At 43.5% G+C, this 23622-nt stretch overlaps 2 protein-coding genes across 10 annotated transcripts in view; one reads left to right on the top strand and one right to left on the bottom strand.

The window, feature by feature from the left end:
- The window catches only part of TTC3 (tetratricopeptide repeat domain 3), a 367670-nt gene that overhangs the window by 209617 nt on the left and 134431 nt on the right, over positions 1-23622 (bottom strand). For 4 of the 6 annotated variants that reach the window (XM_050916320.1, XM_050916303.1, XM_050916313.1 and 1 more), the window contains 8 exons: positions 23397-23546; positions 21001-21140; positions 19063-19131; positions 15527-15623; positions 14256-14356; positions 13236-13329; positions 12291-12392; positions 6238-6665 (listed from right to left, as the gene is read on the bottom strand). In XM_050916320.1, coding sequence (XP_050772277.1) covers positions 6238-6665; positions 12291-12392; positions 13236-13329; positions 14256-14356; positions 15527-15623; positions 19063-19131; positions 21001-21140; positions 23397-23546 — 1181 coding nt within the window. The remainder of the gene's footprint in view (positions 1-6237; positions 6666-12290; positions 12393-13235; positions 13330-14255; positions 14357-15526; positions 15624-19062; positions 19132-21000; positions 21141-23396; positions 23547-23622) is intronic. The other 2 variants (XM_050916326.1, XM_050916335.1) reach the window with 1 other exon arrangement.
- Positions 1-23622, top strand: part of VPS26C (VPS26 endosomal protein sorting factor C) — a 104118-nt gene that overhangs the window by 52422 nt on the left and 28074 nt on the right. The gene's annotated exons all lie outside the window — the stretch shown is intronic.

The following is a 23622-nucleotide window of genomic DNA, read 5'->3' as shown; positions in this document are numbered from 1 at the left end:
GGGTGGTACGGACAGAGGTCGTTGGGAAGGCTTGTAGCCTCTGGATGAGAGAGGCTATAGCCTGGAACCTCTGTGGAGGTAGACTGGCCGTTGCAAGATTCGAGTCCAGCATGGCCCCGACGAATTCTATTCTCTGCGTAGGAAGCAGAATGGACTTGTCTAAGTTGAGGATCAGACCTAGATGGGAAAATAGGTCCTTGATGACGCTTACGTGTGCGGTAACCTGAGCCTCGGAGGTCCCTCGAATAAGCCAGTCGTCAAGATACGGGAAAACGTGAATTCAATGGCGGCGGAGGTAGGCGGCGACTACTGCCATAGACTTTGTGAATACTCGAGGGGCCGAAGAGAGTCCAAAGGGAAGGATCATAAATTGGTAGTGATGGCGGTTTATCACAAAGCGAAGGAACCTTCTGTGGGGGGGGTAAATCGCAATATGAAAATATGCGTCCCTCATGTTGAGAGCAGCGTACCAATCTCCGGGATCCAGGGAGGGTATAATGTTTCCCAGGGATATCATGCGGAACTTGAACTTCGTAATGAACTTGTTCAGAGCTCGCAGGTCCAGGATGGGCTGGAGGCCCCCTTTCACCTTGGGAATTAGGAAGTACTGGGAATAAAACCCTCTTCCCCTTAGGTCCTCTGGAACATCCTCTATAGCTCCCAACGCAAGGAGCTTCGAAACTTCCTGCAGAAGGAGTTGCTCATGAGAGGGGTCCCTGAGGAGGGACGGGGAGGGAGGGTGGGAAGGAGGGGACGAAATAAACTGAAGACGGAAGCCACACTCCACCGTGCTGAGAACACATCAGTCCGATGTTATCTGGGACCATGCAGGGAAGAATGCAGCAAGGCGGTTGGTGAACTGAAAAGGATCCTGGGAGGTAATTGGTACAGTGCTCCCGAGCGCACCCTCAAAAGTTTGGCTTCGGTCCCGCCGGTGGTTTGGCAGGGCCGGAGTTATTACCCCCTTGCGCGCCAGATTGGCGTCTGCGGGAGTTACGGCCTCTCCTCCTGGAGAAGTCCTGTCTTGGCCGAGGCGGGGGATAGTGGCGCTGAGGTTGAGGTCAGAAAGGTCGCCTCTGGGTCTGCGGCGTATGCATGCCGAGGGACCTCATGATCACGCGGTTGTCCTTTAAACTTTGGAGGCGTGGATCTGTCTTTTGGAAGAACAGGCCCTGACCATCAAATGGTAGGTCCTGTATAGTATATTGCAGCTCGGGTGGTAGACCGGATACTTGCAACCACGATATGCGCCTCATAGCGATCCCTGAGGCGACCGTTCGAGCTGCCGAATCAGCGGCATCTAACAAGGCCTGGAGGGAGGTTCGTGCCACTTTTTTCCCCTCCTCCAGGAGAGCTGAGAACTCCTGGCAGGAATCCTGCGGGACTAGTTCGACAAACTTCCCAACCGACTCCCGTGTTATAATTGTATCTACTCAGGAGGGCTTGCTGATTCGCCACTCTGAGCTGGAGGCCCCCCACGGAGTAGATCTTCCTTCCCAACAAGTCCATGCGTCTGGCTTCCCTCGATTTAGGCGCAGGGGCTTGTTGGCCATGGCGCTCTCGTTCGTTGACGGATTCGACCACTAACAAACAAGGGGGAGGGTGTACGTACAGGTACTTGTACCCCTTGGATGGAACCATATATTTGCGCTCTAGCCCTTTGGCTGTAGGTGGAATAGAAGCCGGGGTTTGCCAGATTGTATCCGCTCCAGCCTGTATGGTACGAATAAAGGGGAGGGCCACCCTTGTCAGAGCCTCCGCTGACAGGATGGTGACCACTGGGTCTTCCACCTCAGGAACTTCCTCCACGGGTAGATTTATATTAAGAGCGACCCAGCGGAGGAGGTCCTGGTGTGACCGAAGGTCAATTGGTGGCGGTCCAGATGTGGACGTCCCCGCTACTGCCTCGTCTGGTGACGAAGAGGAAGAGACCCCGGGGACCACTGGGTCTTGAAGCGAGTCATGGTCCTGTGGGACGTCCTGGGGTGGATCTTGCACATCCGAGCCCAGCGCCGGGAGATGTTCCGTATCCACTGGAGGGGGTCTGCTCACTGTGGCCGCTGGCGCCCTATGTTCGGAGGGCCTCGAGCGCGGCGGTGGATGTGGGGCACCTTGGCTCTGATGGTAGGCCCAAGGAGTCCAAAAGGACCACTGCTGAGGGTCCTGCTGGTTGTCCGAGTCCCCATACGATGCCGATCCAGCATGGGAGGAGACTGATGGTGGACGAGATGGCCATGGAAGGGCGGAGACCGTGAAGTGATGGTCCCTGCATCCACTGGAACCGTCCCTACATGGTGCCGGGGAGCGGTGCCGCGAGCCTCGACGGTGTCGAGATTGCGACTGGGACCTGCGACCAGTGCGGTGCCGGGAGGTTGACCGGTGCTGGGAGCCGTAGTGTCGAGATCGGCTGCGGGAAGCCCAGTGCCCTGAATGATGACGGGACCTGGAATGGTGCCAGTAGTGTCCGGACGGCGACGGGGACCTCGAGCGGTACCACGAGTACGACCGGTACCGCGAAGGGGAGCGGTACTGGGACTGCGAGCGGCCGCGGGATCGAGAACGATGGTGGGATTGTGAGCGTCTGCGGGACCTTGACTGGGACCGAGAGTGGCGAAGTCCTATGGTACCGGGCGACGAACGTCTTACAAGGGCCGGCTTGCCTGTGGATTGGGGGACCCGCACTGGCGGTGCCGGGGGTCGAGGCAGCTCAGGCTCCGTTAATGTGATCAGGTCCCGTGCCGCGGAGAACGCCTCCGGAGTGGAGGGCACGACAAGCTCAACCGTGGCCCGCGCCGGGGAGCTGGTAGGCACCGGACTCAACGGCTCGTCCGAGGCCGGAGTCAACGGTGCGGCGGAAGTAAACGCCGCGGCAGACGGCAGTGCCGGGTGGTCCGGCCTGGCTAAGCGCTCTGACTGCGGTGCGGGCATGGCAGCCGCAGGAGGCTTGCGCTTCTTGCACGGAGGTGACGTCGAGCGGTGCTGGGTAGAAGCCGATGCTGGAGAAGGCCGGTGACTTGGAGTCTTCGCTGAGGTATGCTCCGGTGCCGATGAAGCGGTTGATCTCGGTGCCGATGCTGGTGCCGAGGAGTGGGGAGTTAGCGCTGCCTCCATCAGCAACTGCTTGAGGCGAACGTCCCGCTCTTTATTCATTCGGGGCTTAAAGGCCTTACAAATCCGGCACTTATCTGTCAGATGGGCCTCGCCCAAGCACTTAAGGCAGGCTTCGTGCGGGTCACCAGTGGGCATCGGCCGACAACAGACCGCGCAAGGCTTGAAGCCCGGTGAGCCAGGCATGGGCCCGGTACCGGGGTTGGGGCTAACCCCCAATCCCGTCGAACTATCTACACTACACAAACTCAACTATTAAATACACTAACTAACTACAATTAATCGAACTATATACAATAAGAGAAAGATGAGTGAATCGCTAGGGAGGTGGAGAACAGCACGCTGCGCTCCACAGTTCCAACGACCGACACGGGCGGTAAGAAGGAACCGAGGAGCAGCGGGCCGGCAGGGATATATAACCAGCACCATGGCAGCGCCACTCCAGGGGGCGCCCTGCCGGCCCACCGAGTATTGCTAGGGTAAAAGTCTCCGACGAACGTGCACGCAGTGCGCGCACACCTACTGGAATGGATATGAGCAGGCACTCGAAGAAGAACTCTCCTTCCTCATTAGAGGCAGCAGGCAGAGCCTGAGTCAGAGGAGAAATACTCTTAGATTTCTTTATATTTTTTTCTTTACTTTTTTTGGGGGGGGGGGGGGTTGGGCCCTTTTTATCTGCTCAGCAGGAGTTGCCACCAGGCTATGGCTTGGGTGGCGTTTCTTGAGCCCCATGGAAATATCTCCCTGTACCTTCCCCTTTACCTGGGAATGGGGTCTCACTGCTAATGTCCGCAGCTTTGTGTGGGAAGGAGAGCTATGTAGGAATCCTGCTTCTTTTCCTAGGGAGTTTAGGATCCACTTCTGTATCAGGGGGTGGGGGAGCTGGTGCCCACTGTTTTTTCATTCCGACCAGGGTCTGCCCCAGGACTTAATCCTGAGCTAGCTGCTTGGCGTCCTCATCTTTGGATATTCCTCCCCCAATAACTTCTCCTGAGAAGGGTTTTCTACACTGGAGTCACAGTTCCTCTGACAGGTATGTCAGATTTCCCCTGCCCTGACTTTGAGCCCCATGTCCTGGCAGAGAATAGGCATGGCATTAATTTGCCCTCTGAAGATCCTGTAAATGCTGCCTCACATACGGAACACTGCTTAGATTTAACCAGTGTTTATGGGACAGACCTGCTATGCTGGATCAAGGAGGCTGACACCATCACAATGCTCTTTATCTGATCCAGGGAAGGAGAATAAGGAAGGGAGAGGAAAGGTTGCTCACTTCTAGCCAAAACATTAAAAACAAGGCTGGCAAAGAAATGATGGGAAGCAAAGTGAACTGCTATTATGGTAGTGAAAACTTGATGGCAAATTACAGAAGGGGATGTAATAAACTGGGACTATGTTACAGAGATGAACTGCTCTGGAAACTGCAGACAGGAGGGGACTAGCCCTTAGAACTTGGGCTGCAGAAATACCAAGCTAAATATTTCAGAAATTTATAGCAAAATTTCATAGGTGATTTTTTTTTAAATCATTCTACTTGAGTTGGCACTAGAAGTTACAAATCCATAAAAACTGTATGCACTGAACTGCAATTTACCTAGCCGATTTTGGGATTTCAAAACAGTTAGGTGAAATAGCCTATATGGGAGGTTTTCTAGGACAAAAATCTTACTTTTAGAATTACTTTGTTTTTATGTAGACGTTGATCATTTTTTCAAGAGATAAAATAAAATAATTTCTAATCTGAATGAGTGGCTCTGCCTCATCTTCAGTGTTTATTCTAGCATGCTTCTTGGATGTATACTAATTTTCAAATATGTACATACAACACTTTGGAAGGAGCTCTAGTAACTTTCTCTTCTACTGTATGTCAAAGAAGGTATTTGAGAGAATACTCAAGGGCCTTTTATAAAGTACCACTGTCCTTGTCACATTCCTAATGGTATGTAAAGGGACTGACGCTTATTCAACATTTTATTATTCTGTTAAGAACATCTAATATTCTATGCTTAGTCTAAACAAGAACGAAAGAGCCTTATTAGTTGCATGGTTAAGAATACCAAGGTTGAACTAACAACTTCTCTACTTTGCCCCCATGTACATAGACTATCATAAAGCTAAATTACATGATTACATTCTATTCCTCAATTACAATCTAATATGAAATTTCCTGCCATGTTAGATACACCTCCACCTTGCAATATTTATTCAGACTTTTATTCTTACACCACCAAGTTTGCTGTCATAGAGCACTGTACCTTTGAAAGAAGACTAGAATTAGTGTATAAGATATCTATTGTAGGTACTGAATAATTTTCTCTTCTGAAGCAGAAGCACAGCTAACTGCAGGTGCAAATTAGGGGTCAAAGCAAATAACCTAAAGCTAATGGCTGCAAGTTTAGGTGGTTTATAAGTACTACAAACAGGACTTTTTACTATTACTTCTAGGATGTATAACTATTTGTTGAGTATTTGCATATAAATGACTAATAGACTCTGACATATACAGTAGCATGTAATGTAGAAAATTGGGGTAGCATTGCATTGTGTTTAAAAACCAAATGTAACACTTTAGACTATCAATGTATAAACACAGAAAGGAGCAAAGTTAAGCATGTGTATCTGACAGTGTAATCAAACTTTCTATCAATAACGTAAGAGTGCTGGTTACAGAATTTCCTCACTTAATGAGAGAGGAAAGAAGATTGGGGGTGAGGTGGACCCATCACCTTTGTCAAGACTTGGAGGTGCTGCAAACTAGCAGCAAATTGGTAATAGCATGCATAAATTCCATAATCTGGAGCATGTGGCTAGGTATAATCAAATGCCACATCCCACTCACCTTGTGAAGGCTAAAGGAAGATCTTCTATTGCACACCGTAGCAGCTATCATGTCACCTCAGAGTGGGCTGCATCCTGCCCCATTCCTAACCCCTTTAGACTCAAATGCTATTAAATTTAGCCTCCTTCAGCTGAACATTTTACAAGATTAATGGAAAGATAAACCCCGAATAGGGAGAAAAATCACACAAGAGCATATCCTGCTCCCAGCTAAAATATGAGGAGACTCACTCCCTGTCAAGAAACCCAGTACATTAGAAGTAAAGAAAAAACCTTTTAAAACAGTATTACCTTGTATAGTGTGGAAATATAGCCATTAGACGCTCTATGATATTATCAAATGCTTTTGAAAGTGCCTTCTTGTTTGGCACTCTAACAGCTCCCAACTGCGTAGCTGATGCTGGATCATTTAGCTGTCTTTGGTTTGGCTGTATGTTCTGAGCAGTACTTCCAGAAATCCCTGATGGCTGCGCTACTCGGACTTGATCAGAGTATGATGCTCCTAAAGTTTCAGAGGGTATTTCCACTGATCCATTCTTTGCAGAACAAGGATTAGGACTTTTACATGCGGTTTTATTTCCAGTTTGCACATTAAAAGTGGAATGCACTGGACTTTGATCTTTGGAGCTTGAAAATGCAGGAAGTAAAGTGGGACGTACAAGTGCAGATGAATACATTATGATGGCTGGATCATTAATAAGAGGACTGCCTTGCATTACCTACCAAAAAAAAAACCACAATCCCGAATGATGAAGAGTAATTAAAATATTAGTCAAGTAGTATTTTCAAACATGTTAAGGTTACAGCTACTTCATGGACAGGGCTGTACTTAGGCAGTTAAGAAGGAAATGCACAATAAAAGACAACACTTCATCCTGACCTGATTTACCCTGCAGAGTAACCTGTTTGTAGCACACATGCGAAATCATGCCCTTTCTGATAATTTTGCAGTACCTGAAGACAAGATTTGGTCCAAGCCTAATTAAAATATAACATGCACACAAATGCAACCCTTACCTTATTTTAACTTATACAGAGTTCCCATGGTTTTTAGCTACAGAAATGGTCCTGGCCAGTTGTCATGGTTTTACATAAAATGTTTTGAAAGTGGCTGTGGGCACTTCTTCATTAAAGATTGCAAGATGGTGGGCAAGAAAGCCACCAGCTGGAGGCATTTAAAAGGGTTTTTTTAAAGGAGTATATTTAAATTTTAGCCTTATATGGGCTTTTATTTAAAGAAATAAATGGCTGCCGTATTCACCATCCTGAAAGGCTCTGCAGGATTAGAATTCATTTTCATCACAGGGCTCTTTAAAAAAAGGATACAGTTATCCTCACTTAGAACACAGTTGTGCCCGATCACTCATAATGAGTAGAGCTATACTCTACATGCAGACCTCATGAACTCAAATACCTGGAATTACTGTTAGAATAAGTTACTACTCTATGAATACAAAAAGCAAGCCAACATGGTCAGGGACACAACCCCATGCTCTGGGTGTCCCTAAAGCTCTGACTGCCAGAAGCTGGGACCAGATGACATGGGGATGGATCACGCAAAATTGCCCTGTTCTGTTCATTCCCTCTGAAGCATCTGGCACCGGCCACTGTCAGATACTGGGCTAGATGAACCATTGGTCTGACCCAGTATGGCCATTCTTCTGTTCTAGAATTAGATTTTAATACCTGTTATGTAAACGTGAATTTATCTTTGTACCGCTCCTAGCATAATGGGGCCCTGGTCCATGACTAGGGCTCCTAGGTGCAAAAGTAATACGAATAAACAATATTTGGTTTATGGTACTAAGGTTCAATGTATGTATAATCTGAATGATTATACAGTAGAACCTCGGAAATATGAACACGAGAGTTACAAACTGACTGGTCAGCCACACACATTGGCATAGTTTAGGGGGCAGGGAAGGCACTGCTCTCCCAACAGAGGTGAGGAGTGGTGAGGGGTCACATTCCACTGCCCCTCCCCCAGATTTATTCAAGCACTGAGCTGCACAGGGGCACGGTGGCTCTGTTGTTCCCACGTCGCCTCCTCCTACACATCTGCGGATCATTCAGCCCCTTTCCCCGCAAGCTGGGCCTGGGCAGTTCATGTAGGCCAAGAACGATCAAATAAAGTTAAAAGACCGGCAGAAATGGCCCTTTTAAAAAGTGAAATACACAAAATGGAAGAAGTACAAGACTTAGAAAAGATTAATAATTTGACAGCTCCCTACAAAGTTATTTCACATGTAGTGACATAAATTAATCTGCTTCAAAACCAAGTGCAGACTGATGATCCATAAACCTTCACTACATTTTGTTCTATAGTGGCACAAAAAGCATCATCTCAAAGAAGTTACAGCCAATTTAAAAAAAAACAACCTATACTGATATGGATTGTCTCAGCAAACTGGAAAGCAGCTTTTTGTACCATTATGGGGAAAAGTAGGGTTTTGATTTCTAAATTCAGTGTCTACCCACACCAAAACCCCTTGAGGCTGAGAATACTATGCAGATGACATTATTTAAAAAATGAATCAAGTTTTCCTTGCATCAGTCTACAGTGAAATCAGATAATAAAAATCAACACAGGGAGAGAACAGTACTAGTTTTAGTTTCCCCATCTATAAAATCAGGACAACACTATCTCCTTTAGTAATGTTCCTCAGATCTAATGATGAAAACTATCATAACCCCATTTTCACCAGAGAGATTTGGCAAAGTTCAGGGCCTTGTGGGTTGTTTCTGTTAGGAGGAGAAATTGATGGAGTCAGGTATCCTTGATGCAATCATATCTATTTATTTTTCTGAACACAGGAGGAATCAAATAGGAAACTGTTTGAGCAAAGCTCCAAGCACCTCAGCCCCCAAAACATTCAGCATTTCTCAGAGCCACATTCCCCGTGCCTGTTCATACTGTCTCTGATGCTTCCTTACTCCTCTAATCTTTCTGCTGTTTCTCTGAGGCATTCAGATGTACTCAGCTCCACCAATCAATGCCTTAGCCCCAGCATTTGTTATATCCACCCTCCTGGGCCACATAGTTCAGCATCTGCTCAAGTTTTATTATATACCTGTGTTTTGGGTGGTACGCCTATTGTTTCAGCTGTGCGGTTACATAAAGATGTTTAATGGCTTCTTTATATTTATCATGAATGAAAGGCAGCTATTACACCCACCAATTTCAACAAGGTTTAATCCAACCCATAACAATACTATCGAAGAATGAAGCAGATTGTGAGGGACTTAAGAGATCGGTATTCAGAATACAGAAAAAGATGTTATTTAAGGAAAGGGAAGGAGAGAGGAGGGAACAGTTTTCATATGGTGCAAATTTCAATGGTGAACCTCTACCTGGATTAACTATTCAGAAAAAAATTAAAAACAAAACTATCCAGGGAAGTTGTTTGTACTGTGCCCAGTACAATGGGGCCCCCATTCTGACTGGGTTATCTGGCTACTGAATACAAATTAACAAAAACAGAAAAAAGAGGCTGGTGACCAAACAAACAGCATCAAACCTTTCTGGTTATTTTCAAAGCTCACTCACTAGAAATGCTACAGTATAATAAGATGTGAGCTGAAAGAGCATTTAAAGGACTGACAAGCAAATGAACTACCCAAGTATAGGTCTGCAAGAAAGCTGCATTTGTTTTGTCTAACAGCCCAAAACTCACCACGTATAAACTGGAGAATGCCCTAAGTTTTCAGCCACATTATTTGGCCACAATTAGTGAGGGCAGTCATGTTGTCAAAAAATGATATACATTACATATAAATGCTCTGTTTGTCAAACAGTCTGGAAAATGTCAGTGTCCTAAGAATTAATATAGATTTAAACCAGCAAGAAAGTTATAATTTAAATGAATGTTAGTTTTACACAGTAAAATTCTTCTGGTGGTGGTGAGAAAGAACCGTTACTGGCCCTACAGTAAGGGCTGATATCCTACAGTTCAAGTTGATATCAGTGTGGAGCCGACTGTTCGTGCACATATACCTAATGCACATGAGATTGGAGGTTCTTGTGATTTTTGTTTAAAGTAGTAGTCTGTTTTGGGGCTGCACTTGCGCTATATGCCTCTTTGTGCTCCCATGCACGGACATAAGGAAGGGGCAGCTGTGACCCACCTTCCATTTTCTTGCAATTTGAAAACCATGTTTAGATGAGGACTCTGAAAAGAAGGGACTGAAGGCAGGTTATGGGACTCACATTGACAATAGAAAAGAAGGAGTTACTGTAAGGTAAGTAAATGTGTTTTTCAGCTGCATCAGTCAAACAGTACTTAGCAGCCATGTCCAGTGCCAAATCCAAAGCATAATTCTCGACAACGGTCAGTTGGTTTTTCCATTTCACTGCTATGCGGATTTCTGATATAGGCATATTCCTGAAGCACGTGAAGTGCTGCTGGAGCTCTGGTGGAGTGAGACTTAGCATCTCTCCCACCAAATACACCAGCCAGCTGGTAACAGAGAGAGATACTGTGTTATCCATTGCTCTGTGAAGAGATGGCCTGACCTTTAGAATGCCCAGCTATAGCAAGAAACATGGGAGACGGTGTGAAGGGTCCTGTCAATGCAACAAAACAAAGTCCTGGACACGTCTAAATGTGTGCAACTTCTTTTTGCCCAGTGCAGACTGTAGTTTCGGGAACGAGATGGGTAGATTGATAGGTTTAGATAAAATTCTGAGGACTACTTTGGGGATAAATTTTGGTGAGGTCTTAGCACCACTTTATCCCCATGAAATGGTCATTTAGGGAGGGTTAGCCATAAGTTCTGGAAGCTTACTACCTTTTCTGACTGAAGTGATAGCCAACAGGAAGACTCTTCAGAGTGAGGTAACTGTACAGCAGCTCTCTGAAAGTGGATCAAAGGGAGCAGGCTCCATGAGTCTAATGAGGACTGTGTTGAGGTCCCAGGTAGGAGTAGGTTCTCTGACTAGTGGGTAAGTATGTAATAACCCTTTGAGGCACTTTGATACTGTTAGTGAGAAAAAAACTGAGCATGACTGTACAAACGGATGGCATGCCAAAACTGTTGGGAGGTGTACCTTAATAGAACTGAACAAGAGACCAGCCTCCTTTAAATGCCATAAATAGCCAACCATCTTCAGTATCAAGGCCTGGACTAAAATTAGACTATATTAAGTGGCCCACATCAATAACCCTCTTCCACTGAGAGACAAATACATCTTTTTGGTAGATGTTTTCCTGCTCTGTATCAGGATTTCTTGGATCTTTTAGGGAGAAGTCCTTGTCCATGCTACTCAACATCCACACTGTCAGTTGCAGTGAATTTAGATCTGGATGGAGGATCTGGCTGTGGTGCTGTGGGATCATATCTGAGGAGGCTGAGAGCTGACGAGGCTGTTGAATTGACACTTGTAGCAGGTCCAGCAGCCAACACTGCCTTGGTCAGTAGCCAGCAACGAGGACAACTGTGGTGCTGTCTTACTTAACTTCTGTTATTACCATAGGAAATCAGTGGGAATGTTTATAAAAGGCTTGAGAGGCTTTATTATCTGCTATGCCAGTGCTGTTGCTGCACAGGACTTCAATGACACTGACATGGTTGGAGTCAAAGTTGCTGGTAAAGCTCTGCCTGTGCCATTTTTGCCTTCTTTCTACTGCCAGATACTGGGTCTGATGTGCACTCGAGAGAATGCTGGTGAATCTGGCCCTGCTCTGGTAGTGATTATCATCTCTGTATCCAAACTGACCCACATGGATTATTCTAGTAGATGTAGCTTGAGCTAAGCATCCCTGGATTTGTGGGTCCTGGAGCAAAAGGCCTTGCACACAGGGCACATGACTGGAATGTGGCTTTCTCCTAGGCAGTAGAGGCTTTGTCCATCTTTGACAGAGATCAATCCCTCACAGGACAGGCAATGTTTGAATCCTAAAGGTTTGCAGTCTACCATGAGGTGTGGCAGTTGACATGAAGCACCTTGCCCTGCTCTACAGGGGGGTTACCAATAATCTTGTCTCTTTTGGAACATCCAATTCCAAAGAATGTGAAGATGGAGATTTCTTAGAAGTTGGTTGAAAAAAAAAGTTTTATAGTCTCTGAAGAGAATGACAGATAAGACACTTGCTAGGTTCCATCTCCTCCTAGTAGGCAGTAAAAGGGAACAGAGAGGACCACTGCTACCCTACCCTTCCTGCCCCTATACGAGGCAGTACAAATATATTTACTAAAAAAATCTCCAGTCTCAAATGCATGAAGCACAAGCTTACCAACAGTGGGATACACACTGACAACATCTCAAAGAAGAATGTAGTGGTTTCATTTGCTTTCTATGAAACAAAAAATTGAAGTAGAATTGTTAGCAGCTTTGAGATACTTACTGAGATGCTAGGAGGAGACTGAAGATCAGCAGCTTTCACTTTAGAGAGATCATTTAGCTGTGCACCATTTTTCACTAAGTGAATTTTCTCTTCATACTGAGACTACAGAAAAAGACAAAGAAAACCAAAAACAAATTAGCCTTTACATTATTCCACTTACACCAAAACAAGACCTCAAAGTACCAATTAACACTATTAAATTTTGAGAGAGATCAAAGACCTAATACATAGAAATAAGAATACATTGATGTTTGATTTTCTTTATGTTATATTAGTGTATAGATTAAAAAAAACATAACCATGGAAAGATACATTCATTAATTTTACAGATTTAAGATTACTGGGAATATTATTCTCCAGCTATGTACCATTACCAGTTGTTCAGCTTCCTAAAAGCTTTTTTTTTTTGTAAACAGCCTTGTTATTTGTTTTCCATACCCCTACCCCAAACATAAGAGAAGTCTCATTATAAGTTATGTGGACTTGGTAAGCTAATGAGAAAAGGTGGTCACATTTTTGGCCAATTCAGCAAGGATGCCTGCGTGAGTGAACACCTGGGCCAAAAGGAAGCTCCACTGAAGTCAATGGTGCTTCATTTAAAAGAACCCCAATCCCACATGGACCTCTGCTGATTTCAATATGGCTCCATACAGACACTGGTGTGTATGCTTCATCAAGGCTCTTACAAGTTATTCATTTAAGTAAATACATTAAGAGTAGCTATTTGACATCTGTATTAAATAATTATAAAGGAAATATAAAGCCAAATACTTATGATTGTTAAATTATTTTCAAATTAACAGTTTGCATCCATCTTTAAAACAAAGGGTATATATATTGCTTTGTTTAACCTACTAGGCACATCACAATTCTACATTTGGTAAGAAGAGATAATCAAGGAGGACTCTTATAATACAGGAAAATGTGTTTGGAAAACAGACTTACTTCTACTTTTTCCATTTCTTTCTTGATATTTGAAATAAATGTTTCCCAAGAATCAATCTGTGACTTCAACTGAGGTAACACTGAAGTGGGACCACTGAAATATTTCAAATTTTCAGTTCAAAATAATGTGATAACTTGAGTTCGTAAGTGATTCTCCAACAGAGAAAACTGCTACCCAAAAGTGTAATGCTCTCCTTCCCCTCCCAGGTAAATCATAGCTGAAGACTTCAGTCACACAGAATTTTAACAAATTCAGGTATCAGTGTTTGATTACTAATTTAACCCTTAGAAACTGGCCAGTTTTGGAAAATAAGAACCCTCAAGCAACAGCCAGACTCCTAAGGATACCCCAAGACCTGGAGAGGATACTGTGGAGGGAGGAGGAAGGCCCTTGGGTGAAGCCAATCCCAGTTCTGTCTCCTCACATGCAGAAACAGACCTGCACCATACCCATCAGTCTTGCTGCATCCCCTTCTAGTCCTTCTCCCTTCCTCATGCTGTCAGGCAGGAAAATGTGGGCAGGTCTGAGCTGCATGAACCACCATGGTTAAACTAGAACAGGCACAGAGCTGGGAAGTCTTTTACTCTGAATTTTTCCCATGTTGTATAGTCAGAGATTGAATGCTAACAACCGAGAAAAGATTCTTTACAATTGATGTAATTCGCAAAGCTAATAAATGCCACTCTGCTTTCCGAAACTTTCAGAATTTTTCAGGCCTGTGAAATCTGATGTAAGGCATCAAAAACACATTCTTGGACAAAGCTTTAACATGGTGTTAGTACATTCTAAAAGATGTAGTTAGCTGTCTAAAAAACATTTATGATGGTATTTATTTAAAGTCACCAATGCAGCTGGCAATGTGAATACCTGTTACTCCAACAGAAATGTACAGTTCCATTAAACAAATAAAAGCGAGTCTAAATTAGTGAGAGAATATAAAGCAATAGTAAAACCAGAACACAGGAAGGTAAAAAGATTATATGCAATTACTGAATTATAGTGATGTATTAAATGCATACCTGCTCATTAACTGTAGGAATTTAATATTTGCTTCTGCATTTGCAGCTATGCTGCATAATTTGCATATTTCAGTGTTCTTCCAGTTTTCAAGTACTGACACCTAAAATGAAATTCAGTGACTTAAAAGACATACAGTACAAGCAGTTAAAACTAATTAATTATTAATCTAAATTCAGCCTCACTCTGGTCTTTAGTAAATATACTCAGGAAAGGCCTAGCTCTAGAACATCTCTGTAGTGAAATATTTCAAGCAGCGTTAAAATGCAATTGTAGAATTGTGTGAGGAAACTTAATGACTCTCTGGTGGCTGTGAACAGTCTGCTGAGCATTAAAACTTTCATAAATAGTGAAACTTTTTCCATCCCCATCCTTTGAAAACAGATAAAGATAATGCACAATATCAAGGTTATGATAATTTCTATTTCAAGACAGATGAATTGGCTTCTAGCTCAATAAGGACCACCTTTTTTTTTTTTTTTTTAAACACATGACTTGCAATCAACAAGCAAGTTTGACAACCCAAAACTTCCTTAAAAGAAAAGTTGCATAGCATCTCTTTTATTCACGAAATTTGAGTTCAACGCATTCAGAATACAGAAAAATATACAGGTTTTAGAGGAAATCACCTAAGAGAATTATTATGGACAGTCCTATTATTTACAAGATGCCAGCCTTTGAATGAAATATTCAAAGGGATCTGTGCATTCTAATACCACTAGAAATAGATGTATTGATATTCCTATTCCTAATCAGTATTTTTTTTTTAAAGGATAAATTCTTTTTTGTGAGTAATTCCCACTAATGGAAACTATGTGCATGTCAAAGGGATAAAACATTGTTTAATTGCAATTACCTTTTAATAGTAGACTTAACTTTTTAAAAAATTTCTGGCAATATATCACATTGACCCAAACATCCAAACACTTCTAAAAATATATATACAGAACAAATACAATAGAACCTTGCTAAGTTGCAGTGCCTTGGAGACCCACGGAGAATTAGCAACGAAGTGAACAAAAATATCCAGGATACCACATCACAAAACATACTTTGCTAACTGAACAGTATAGTTTTAATTATTTATGTTAATACTTCTAAGCATACTATTAAATGTTGTGTAGGTGATTTTGTAACAATAATGAAGTCCTCATTAAGACGAGACCTCACCAGATCTCTCTATTAAATCTATTCTGAGAAGTGGGCAGATCAACCTTTTTTGTGGGGATTAGTGAAATGCAAAGGAGCAAGGTTCTAGTGTAGCATGTTTTACCTCTGCTGCAACAGCTCTTTTAATACACTCCTGGTAATTATCTTTGCTCTTTTTTATTAGCTCCTCCAGTTGTACTTTTTCATTGGCAAATTTATTACTGTGAAGTAAAATAAAATAAAAAAAATGAAGATGTCAAAAAGAATACTGAGATGCCATCTACATTTGAACTATACTCCAAAAAATCTACAACAGACATTTTTTTCCTCTTCTATAAAAATATGCATCACTAATTACATTATGTACATTACATGTTGACATGGATATTGGACTAATAATAGGACAGTGCTAACTCATCCCAAATACGGTAGGGCAGATACACCTACTATGAATAATTCTAAACCTACCACTTGTACACTAAGAAACTAAGGGCTAGTCTACACTGGTAATGCTAAAGTGCTGCCGTGGCAGAGCTCTAACGTGGCTTGTGTGGTCGCGGCAGAGCATTGGGAGAGAGCTCTCCCAGCGCTCTAAAAAAACCACCTCCACGAGGGGTGTAGCTCCCAGCGCTGGTGCACTGTCTACACTGGTGCTTTACAGCACTAAAACTTGCTACGCTCAGGGGGGTGTTTTTTCACACCTCCTGAGTGAGAAAGTTGCACTGCTGTAAATTGAGAGTGTAGACAAGCCCTGAGAGCAAGGCTACAGGATTGCTATAACTACAACAGGTATGTGAGCTCCCTCTGCTGTACCACAGCAGCACTTAAATTATTTCCCAAGGCTGCTTTCCGATCAAAGTTGATGCTGTTTCAGAGGAAGAGACAGGCTGATCAAATGTGGAATGAGAAAGGTGACCAAGACATGGGGTGGAGGGGAGATTTTTATTTTGCAGCTTCTAAAAGGAAAGTAGGAGAGCGAGCATGAAAGAGAGCTGCAGAGATATAAATGCAACACACACACATACAGATACATATGGTGGTTATATGCATTTGATAATCTGTGGAATCAGCCCAAGTTGCATTTCATAGATTTATATATTCTAAACACGGAAAAGACCACTCTGATCATCTAGTCTGACATATTGCACAATACAGGCTATAGAACTTCCTTGAATTATTTCCTCTTTGAGCTAGAGCATATCTTAAAGATCCAATCTTGATTTAAAAATTTCCAGCGATAGTGAATCCACCACAACCCCTATTAAATTGTTCCAGCGGTTAACTACCTCACTGTTTTAAAAACAAAAACACCACCTTATTTCTAGTTCTAATTTGTCCAGCTTCAACTTCCTGCCATTGGATCTTGTTATACTTTTGCCTGAGAAATTGAGAAGTCCTCTACTATCAAACTTCTGTTCCTCATATACACCTCTACCTCAATATAACGCTGTCCTCAGGAGCCAAAAAATCTTACCGCGTTATAAGTGAAACTGCGTTATATCGAACTTGCTTTGATCCGCCAGAGTGCGCAGCCCCCACCCACCCCGGAGCACTGGTTTACCACGTTATATCCAAATTCATGTTATATCGGGTCGCATTATATCAGGGTAGAGGTGTATGTACTTAACAGTAATCAAGTCACCTTTTAACCTTCATTTTCATATGGTAAATAGATTAAGCTCCTTCAGTCTTTCGCTATAAGGCATATTTTCCAATCCTTTAATCATTCTTGTAGCTCTTCCCTGAATCCTCTTCAGATTTTTTTTTTTTTAGCCTTCTTGAATTGTGGACACCAGAACTGGACATAATATTCCAGCAGCGGTTGCACCAGTGTCAAATACAGGGTAATATAACCTCTCTACTCCTACTCAATGTTCCCCTGTTTATACACCTAAGTATCATATTAGCCCTTCTGGCCACAGCATCACTCTGGGAGCTCATATTCAGCTGATGATTTAGTGTGACCTTCAAGTCATTATTAGAGACACTGGTCCCAGAATAGAGTCCTCCATCCTGTAAGAAACGCCTGCACTTTTGTTCCTAGATGTAAGAGTGTACATTTATTCATTTATCATGGCACCTTTCATTGCTTCATCGGCCCTCTAATCAATCTCCCCTTTCGACTACTATGGATAGTCTAAATTCTGCACAGATTCAGTAGCCACACTTCTACAACTTCTTGTTATAAAAATGTTTCACTCTTTCCCCCAAAATTCTTGATGCCTACAACAACTCAAGTGAAAGGCTTAAGGCAGGGGTCGGCAACCTTTCAGAAGTGGTGTGCCGAGTCTTCACTCTGATTTAAGGTTTCGCGCACCAGTAATACATTTTAACGTTTTTAGAAGGTCTCTCTAAGTCTATATTATATAACTAAACTATTGCTGTAGGTAAAGTAAACAAGGTTTTAAAAATGTTTAAATTTTAATAAAATATTAAATTAAAATGCAGATCTTATCAGTTTAGTGCAGTGGTTATTAACCTGGTGTGCGAGATGTCCTTTCTGGGAGTGCGAGACATGCAAAATTTTTTTAGAAGCTGGGGATGGCTGCAGAGCGCTGGGCTGGCTGCCAGTACCCCAGGGCAACTGCAAAGCACTGCACACCGGCCAGGAGCAGAGCCCCAGGCCGGAAGCAGACTAAGCAGGGCTGGAGGCCTGGACCCTGGCTGGCAGGAGCCTGGCCAGCTGGAACTCCAGACCAGCAGCAAGGTGAGCGGGATGGTGGCTGGTATCCCAGGACAGCAGCAGCCTGAGCAGAACCCCAGCTGGCATGGGGCCGGTGGCCAGAACCCCAGACTGTCAGCGGGCTGAGAGGGATGGCGGACAGAACTCCAGATCCGCAGCGGCTCACCCACTGCCGGTCTGGGGTTCCGCTGGCTTCTGACAACCGGGTCCCGGCTGCCAGCCCCATTCAGCCCATTGCTGGCCGGGGGTTCTGTTCATTCAGGCCAGCAGCGGGCTGAGCAGAGCCAGGGGCCGAGACCCCAGCTGGCAAGGGGCCAGCGGACAGAACACCAGACTGGTGGTGGGCTGAGCAGCTCAGCCCGCTGCTATTCTGGGGTTCTGTCCGCCAGCTCCTACCAGCCGGTGTCCCGGCTGCCGGCCCCACTCAGCCCACTGCCGGCCAGGGGATCCTTTCACCCAGGCAGGCATCAGGCTGAGCGGGGCCGGCAGCCGGAACCCCGGCTGCGTGCCAGTAAAAATCAGCTCGTGTGCTGCCTTTGGCAGGTTGCTGACCCCTGGTTTAAGGTCTGAGATCTCTTGATCATTAAGACTATAAATAAGATTGCCTGTCCTTTGTGGTGGTATAAGGCACTTCTTTCTAGCCCTAATGCTGCATATTCTAAAATTATGAAAAAAATCTGTTTTAAATGTGTTTAAGAAGAGCAACAACCATAATGTCCTAAGTAACTAGTATTTAGGTGATTTTCAGTAAAGCATGCTACTAAGGTTTTACTTTTTTTTTTTTTTTTTTTAAACTAAATTAGGTATTTTGCTTATTCTCAAAATAAGCCACTACCTGTCAATTCAAATCTGGTATTCATGATTCTTTATTGTATCCAGTACAACAGGCAACAGTGTGAGGATAAGAACACCAACCAATTAAGATAAGTCAATAGTGCTTAGGGATGCAAGAATTTATTTAAAAATAATTTTTTTACCTGATCTCCAGGAATTTTTCCAAATACACTGTATATTGCTTGTCCTTCTCATCAATGTTCCTCAAGTACCTACGTGTATCATAAACAAGGAAATCTATTAAGTCTGGCTTGAAAAATATTTACTCAGCAACCACAATACAGTCTTCTATAACCTTAGTTGCACAAATATAGTTGACAAGTAAGTCTATGCATTTGATTTATAGTTTTGTAGGTAGTTCATTTAGGATTTAATCTCTTAATCCCACAAATTTGTTTTCTGCTAGATCAGCACTGTGAATTTGTAATTTGAATGTTATTTAAGATTATTTCAAGATGTGACCCAACCCATCTAGCCAGACAAAAGAAGGGTTAATCGATAAATAAAAATCAAACCCCCAAAACATCCAAGGTTCAAAGTCTCCTGAGGTAGGTGGTCTATGTAAATAGGGGACAATGAAAATACAGGAAGATGTCAAAGCTGATCAGGGATGTATCACTAAACAAGTATCAATATACATTTTGAAAGTTAAAAGAAAGCAGTATTGAATGTGTTTACCTGCAAAAGAAAAGTATGTTTAAGCAGAAATGTATGTACCTTAACCCAAGTTCAGTGATCCAAGACCTACCTGAAAGATGTCTAAAAACCAGATGACTTAGTCAGTATTTATGAAGTGTTAAGATCATTGTTGGAAAGTATAAGAAATTATTATAACACCAAAACCAACACTCAACTCATCCAGTACATCACTCATTTGAAAATTTCTTATTTGCTACTATTGCCTGTGTTCACTGAGTAGGGTGGGTGGAGAGGAGTTGATTTAGTTAATGCCCTCTCCTCCACAGCCAGAGAGCCCTGTTGCCAAGAAACCCCACAGCATGGGGGTGATAGGAGCCCATGTAAGGGATGTGCACCCTTAACAATAAGGATCTCAGTTCCATAGAGTCTCCTTTCAGGCTTCTGTTTTATAGAACAGGATTAAAAACATAGTAGGCATAAGGAAACACTTGCAGTTTCACTTTGAACTGCAAAATCAGTACTTCTGAATCTAACATCAAAACTACACGCTAATTAGATACAACGATGGCATGAAGTCAGGTGATGAAGAAATGGCAGAACCAAAGCAGGAGGAAATCAATGTTGTCTTTGGATCACCCCAGAAATGTTCTGTTGCATGGCAGAATGAACACAGAAAGTGAATCTGAAGTGTTAGCCAGAGCTGTGATTTGGCTGGGATGACTGTGTAGTGAGAATGGAGGAGGAGCATAGGAGCTGAGGGAATAGAATATGGAATCAATGATGGTGAGGGAAGAGAGGGAAAGTTGAAAAGGAGTGGAAAATTAGGGGGTGCTCAAGGAAGTGCAAAGGGAAAATCCAATACTGAAGATGGTAGTCTGAGATGTGAAACAAGGTACACCGCTACCTCGATATAACGCCACCCGACATAACACGAATTTGGATATAACGTGGTAAAGCAGTGCTCCGGGGGAGGGGGGGGCTGCACACTCTGGTGGATCAAAGCAAGTTCAATATAACACGGTTACACCGATAACGTGGTAAGATTTTTTTGGCTCCCAAAGACAGCGTTATATCAAGGTAAAGCTGTATTATATAACCTTGTTATGTAAATTATTCTGCATGTAGACCTCCCAATATCAGTAGGGCTAGTCACAGAATAAGGTATGTGAATTTTGAGGGTGTCAGACCCTAAGAAAACAAGTCTAGTTGCATGTATTCTCACTCATGCATGTTACCCAGCTACCAAACATCACCAATTTTGTAGATTTTTATCTTCAGAACAATAATATAAATTATTCTACCATTCAGTTGGAATATACAGAATCAATATCTAAGGTTTATTTCTAGTCAACTAATATTTCAAGTACTTATACTGCTGCTCCCATTTCTAAAATCATGCAAACAAAAAGTAATGTGCATCAGTTTTTAAAATGGACACTTACATCTCATTGGTATCTGCAAGTTTTTTGGATGTATTCTTTGTTGCTTTTAATTTCTCTTGGCTCTCTTTTTTTTCTTGTTGCCATTTCTTAACTTCCATTTCTAAATCTTGGTGAAACCAATCCAGCTCTCTTTGTGTAATCTAGAGGCAGAAAATATTTAAGAAAATGTAGTTTCTTAAAGACATTCCTTTTAAAAATTACTAGAGTAAATTCTGGGTTTTTTTTTTTTATTGATACACCTAGCAAATGCATGCTGATTAGAACACATGTTCCATCCAGCTTTTGATTCACATTTAGATGAAAATAAACAGGGCTACTCAGAACGAGTGAAAAAGGTATTCTGTTGTTAAAACTAAGCTTTACTGTGATGATTACCACTTATGTCTCAGGCCTGGTCTACACTACGTGTTTAAACCGAATTTAGCAGCGTTAAACCGATTTAATCCTGCACCCGTCCACACAATGAGGCCCTTTAAACCGGTTTCTGTACTCCTCCCCTACGAGAGGAGTAGCGCTGAAATTGGTATTGCCATGTTGGATTAGGGTTAGTGTGGCTGCAAATTGACGGTATTGGCCTCCGGGCGATATCCCACAGTGCACCATTGTGACCACTCTGAAAAGCAATCTGAACTCGGATGCACTGGCCAGGTAGACAGGAAAAGCCCCGCGAACTTTTGAATTTCATTTCCCGTTTGCCCAGCGTGGAGCTCTGATCAGCATGGGTGGCGATGCAGTCCCAAATCAAATAAATGCTCATGGAGGGAGGGAGGGAGGCGGTACTGAGGACTCCAGCTATCCCACAGTCCCCGCAGTCTCCGAAAAGCATTTGCATTCTTGGCTGAGCTCCCAATGCCTGAAGGGTCAAAAACATTGTCCGAGGTGGTTCAGGGTATATCTCGTAAATTTACCCCTCCCCCCCCCGGTGAAAGAAAAGGGAAAAAAATAGTTTGCCATTTTTCAATGTCACCGTATGTCTACTGCATGCTGCTGGTAGACGCGGTGCTGCAGAGATGAAGAGCAGGATCCCCTCCCCTTCCTTTCCTGATGGCAGACAGTACAAAATGGTGGAAAACCGTCATCATCCCGTGAGTGCTCCTGGCTGGCCTCGGTAAAAATGGGAATGACTCCCTGTCATTCCTGGTAGACGGTACAAAATGCTGGGTAACCATCCTCATCATAGCAGCTGGAGCCTGAGCTCCATCAGCCCTCTCACCCCCTTTCGTGTCTAAAGAAAAGATTCTGTACTCCCTAAACTATCATAGCAGCGGGTGGCTGCAATCCTCTCCTCCCAACCCTTTAATGTCCTGCCCGGACTATCATAGCAGCTGGAGGCTGCCTCCTCCTCATTTTATCTCGCTAAAAAGTCAGCGTTTCTTATTCCTGCATTCTTTATTACTTCATCACACAAATGGGGGAACATTGCAACGGTAGCCCAGGAGGGTTGGGGGAGGAGGGAAGCAACGGGTGAGGTTGTTGCAGGGGCACCCTCTAGAATGGCATGCAGCTCATCTTTTCTGTGGGATCTCTGGGGCTCTGACATGGAGCGGCTGTGCTCTCTGGCTTTCTAGTAGACTTGCCCCATATTCTAGACAGGACTGACTCTATTTTTAGATAAAACATAAAGCAGGGAATGACCCGGGGAGTCATTCCCATTTTTGTCCATGTGCCCCCGACCGACCTCAGCGAGGCCAGCCAGGAGCACCCATGACAGCAGCAGACGGTACAAAAGGATTGATAACTGTCATCTCATTACCAATTTACAATGGCGGACGGTGCAACAGGGATGGTAACCATCTCTGCTACCTTGCAAAGGCAAATGAATGCTGCTGTGTAGTGCTGCAGTACCGCCTCTGTCAGCGGCATCCAGTACACATACGGTGACAGTGACAAAAGGCAAAACAGGCTCCATGGTTGCCATGCTATGGCGTCTGCCAGAGAATCCAGGGAAAAAGTGCGTGAAATGATTGTCTACCATTACTTTCACGGAGGAAGGATTGAGTGACAACATTTACCCAGAATCACCCGCGACACTGTTTTTGCCCCATCATGCACTGGGATCTCAACCCAGAATTCCAGTGGGCGGGGGAGACTGCGGGGGCTATGGGATAGCTACGGGATAGCTACCCACAGTGCAACGCTCCAGAAAACGATGCTAACTTCGGACCATGGATACACACCGCCGAATTAATGTGCTTAGTGTGGCCGCGTGCACTCAACTTTATACAATCTGTTTTACAAAACCGGTTTATGTAAAATCGGAATAATCCCATAGTGTAGACATACCCTCAAGGGCATTATTGACCAATAACCTGTCTAAAGCTAAGAGGGTTTTTTAAATCATTCCAATTGTTCTTTATCTGTTAGCCTACATTGGGGTGTGCATAAAAATAAATTACCTTATTTTCTTCAACTCTTTTTTTTAACTGCTCTTCTAAAACACTCGTCTCTTCTGAGCTTCGGCACTGTAACTGTTCATATTTTTCCTTTGCTTCCTTAAGTTGCTCTTGTAATACCTGATGCTCTTTTTCCATACGTAAAATATCTCCCTGAAATTTAGGTTATGAAAGAAAAGACGGTTACTCACCTTTGTAATTGTTGTTCTTCGAGATGTGTTGCTCATAT

This window comes from Gopherus flavomarginatus, chromosome 1 (genome assembly GCF_025201925.1).
Source record: "Gopherus flavomarginatus isolate rGopFla2 chromosome 1, rGopFla2.mat.asm, whole genome shotgun sequence".
Taxonomy (NCBI): Eukaryota; Metazoa; Chordata; order Testudines; family Testudinidae; genus Gopherus; species Gopherus flavomarginatus.
Note: the sequence above shows the minus strand (reverse complement) of the source record. Positions and strands in the feature narration are given on the sequence as shown.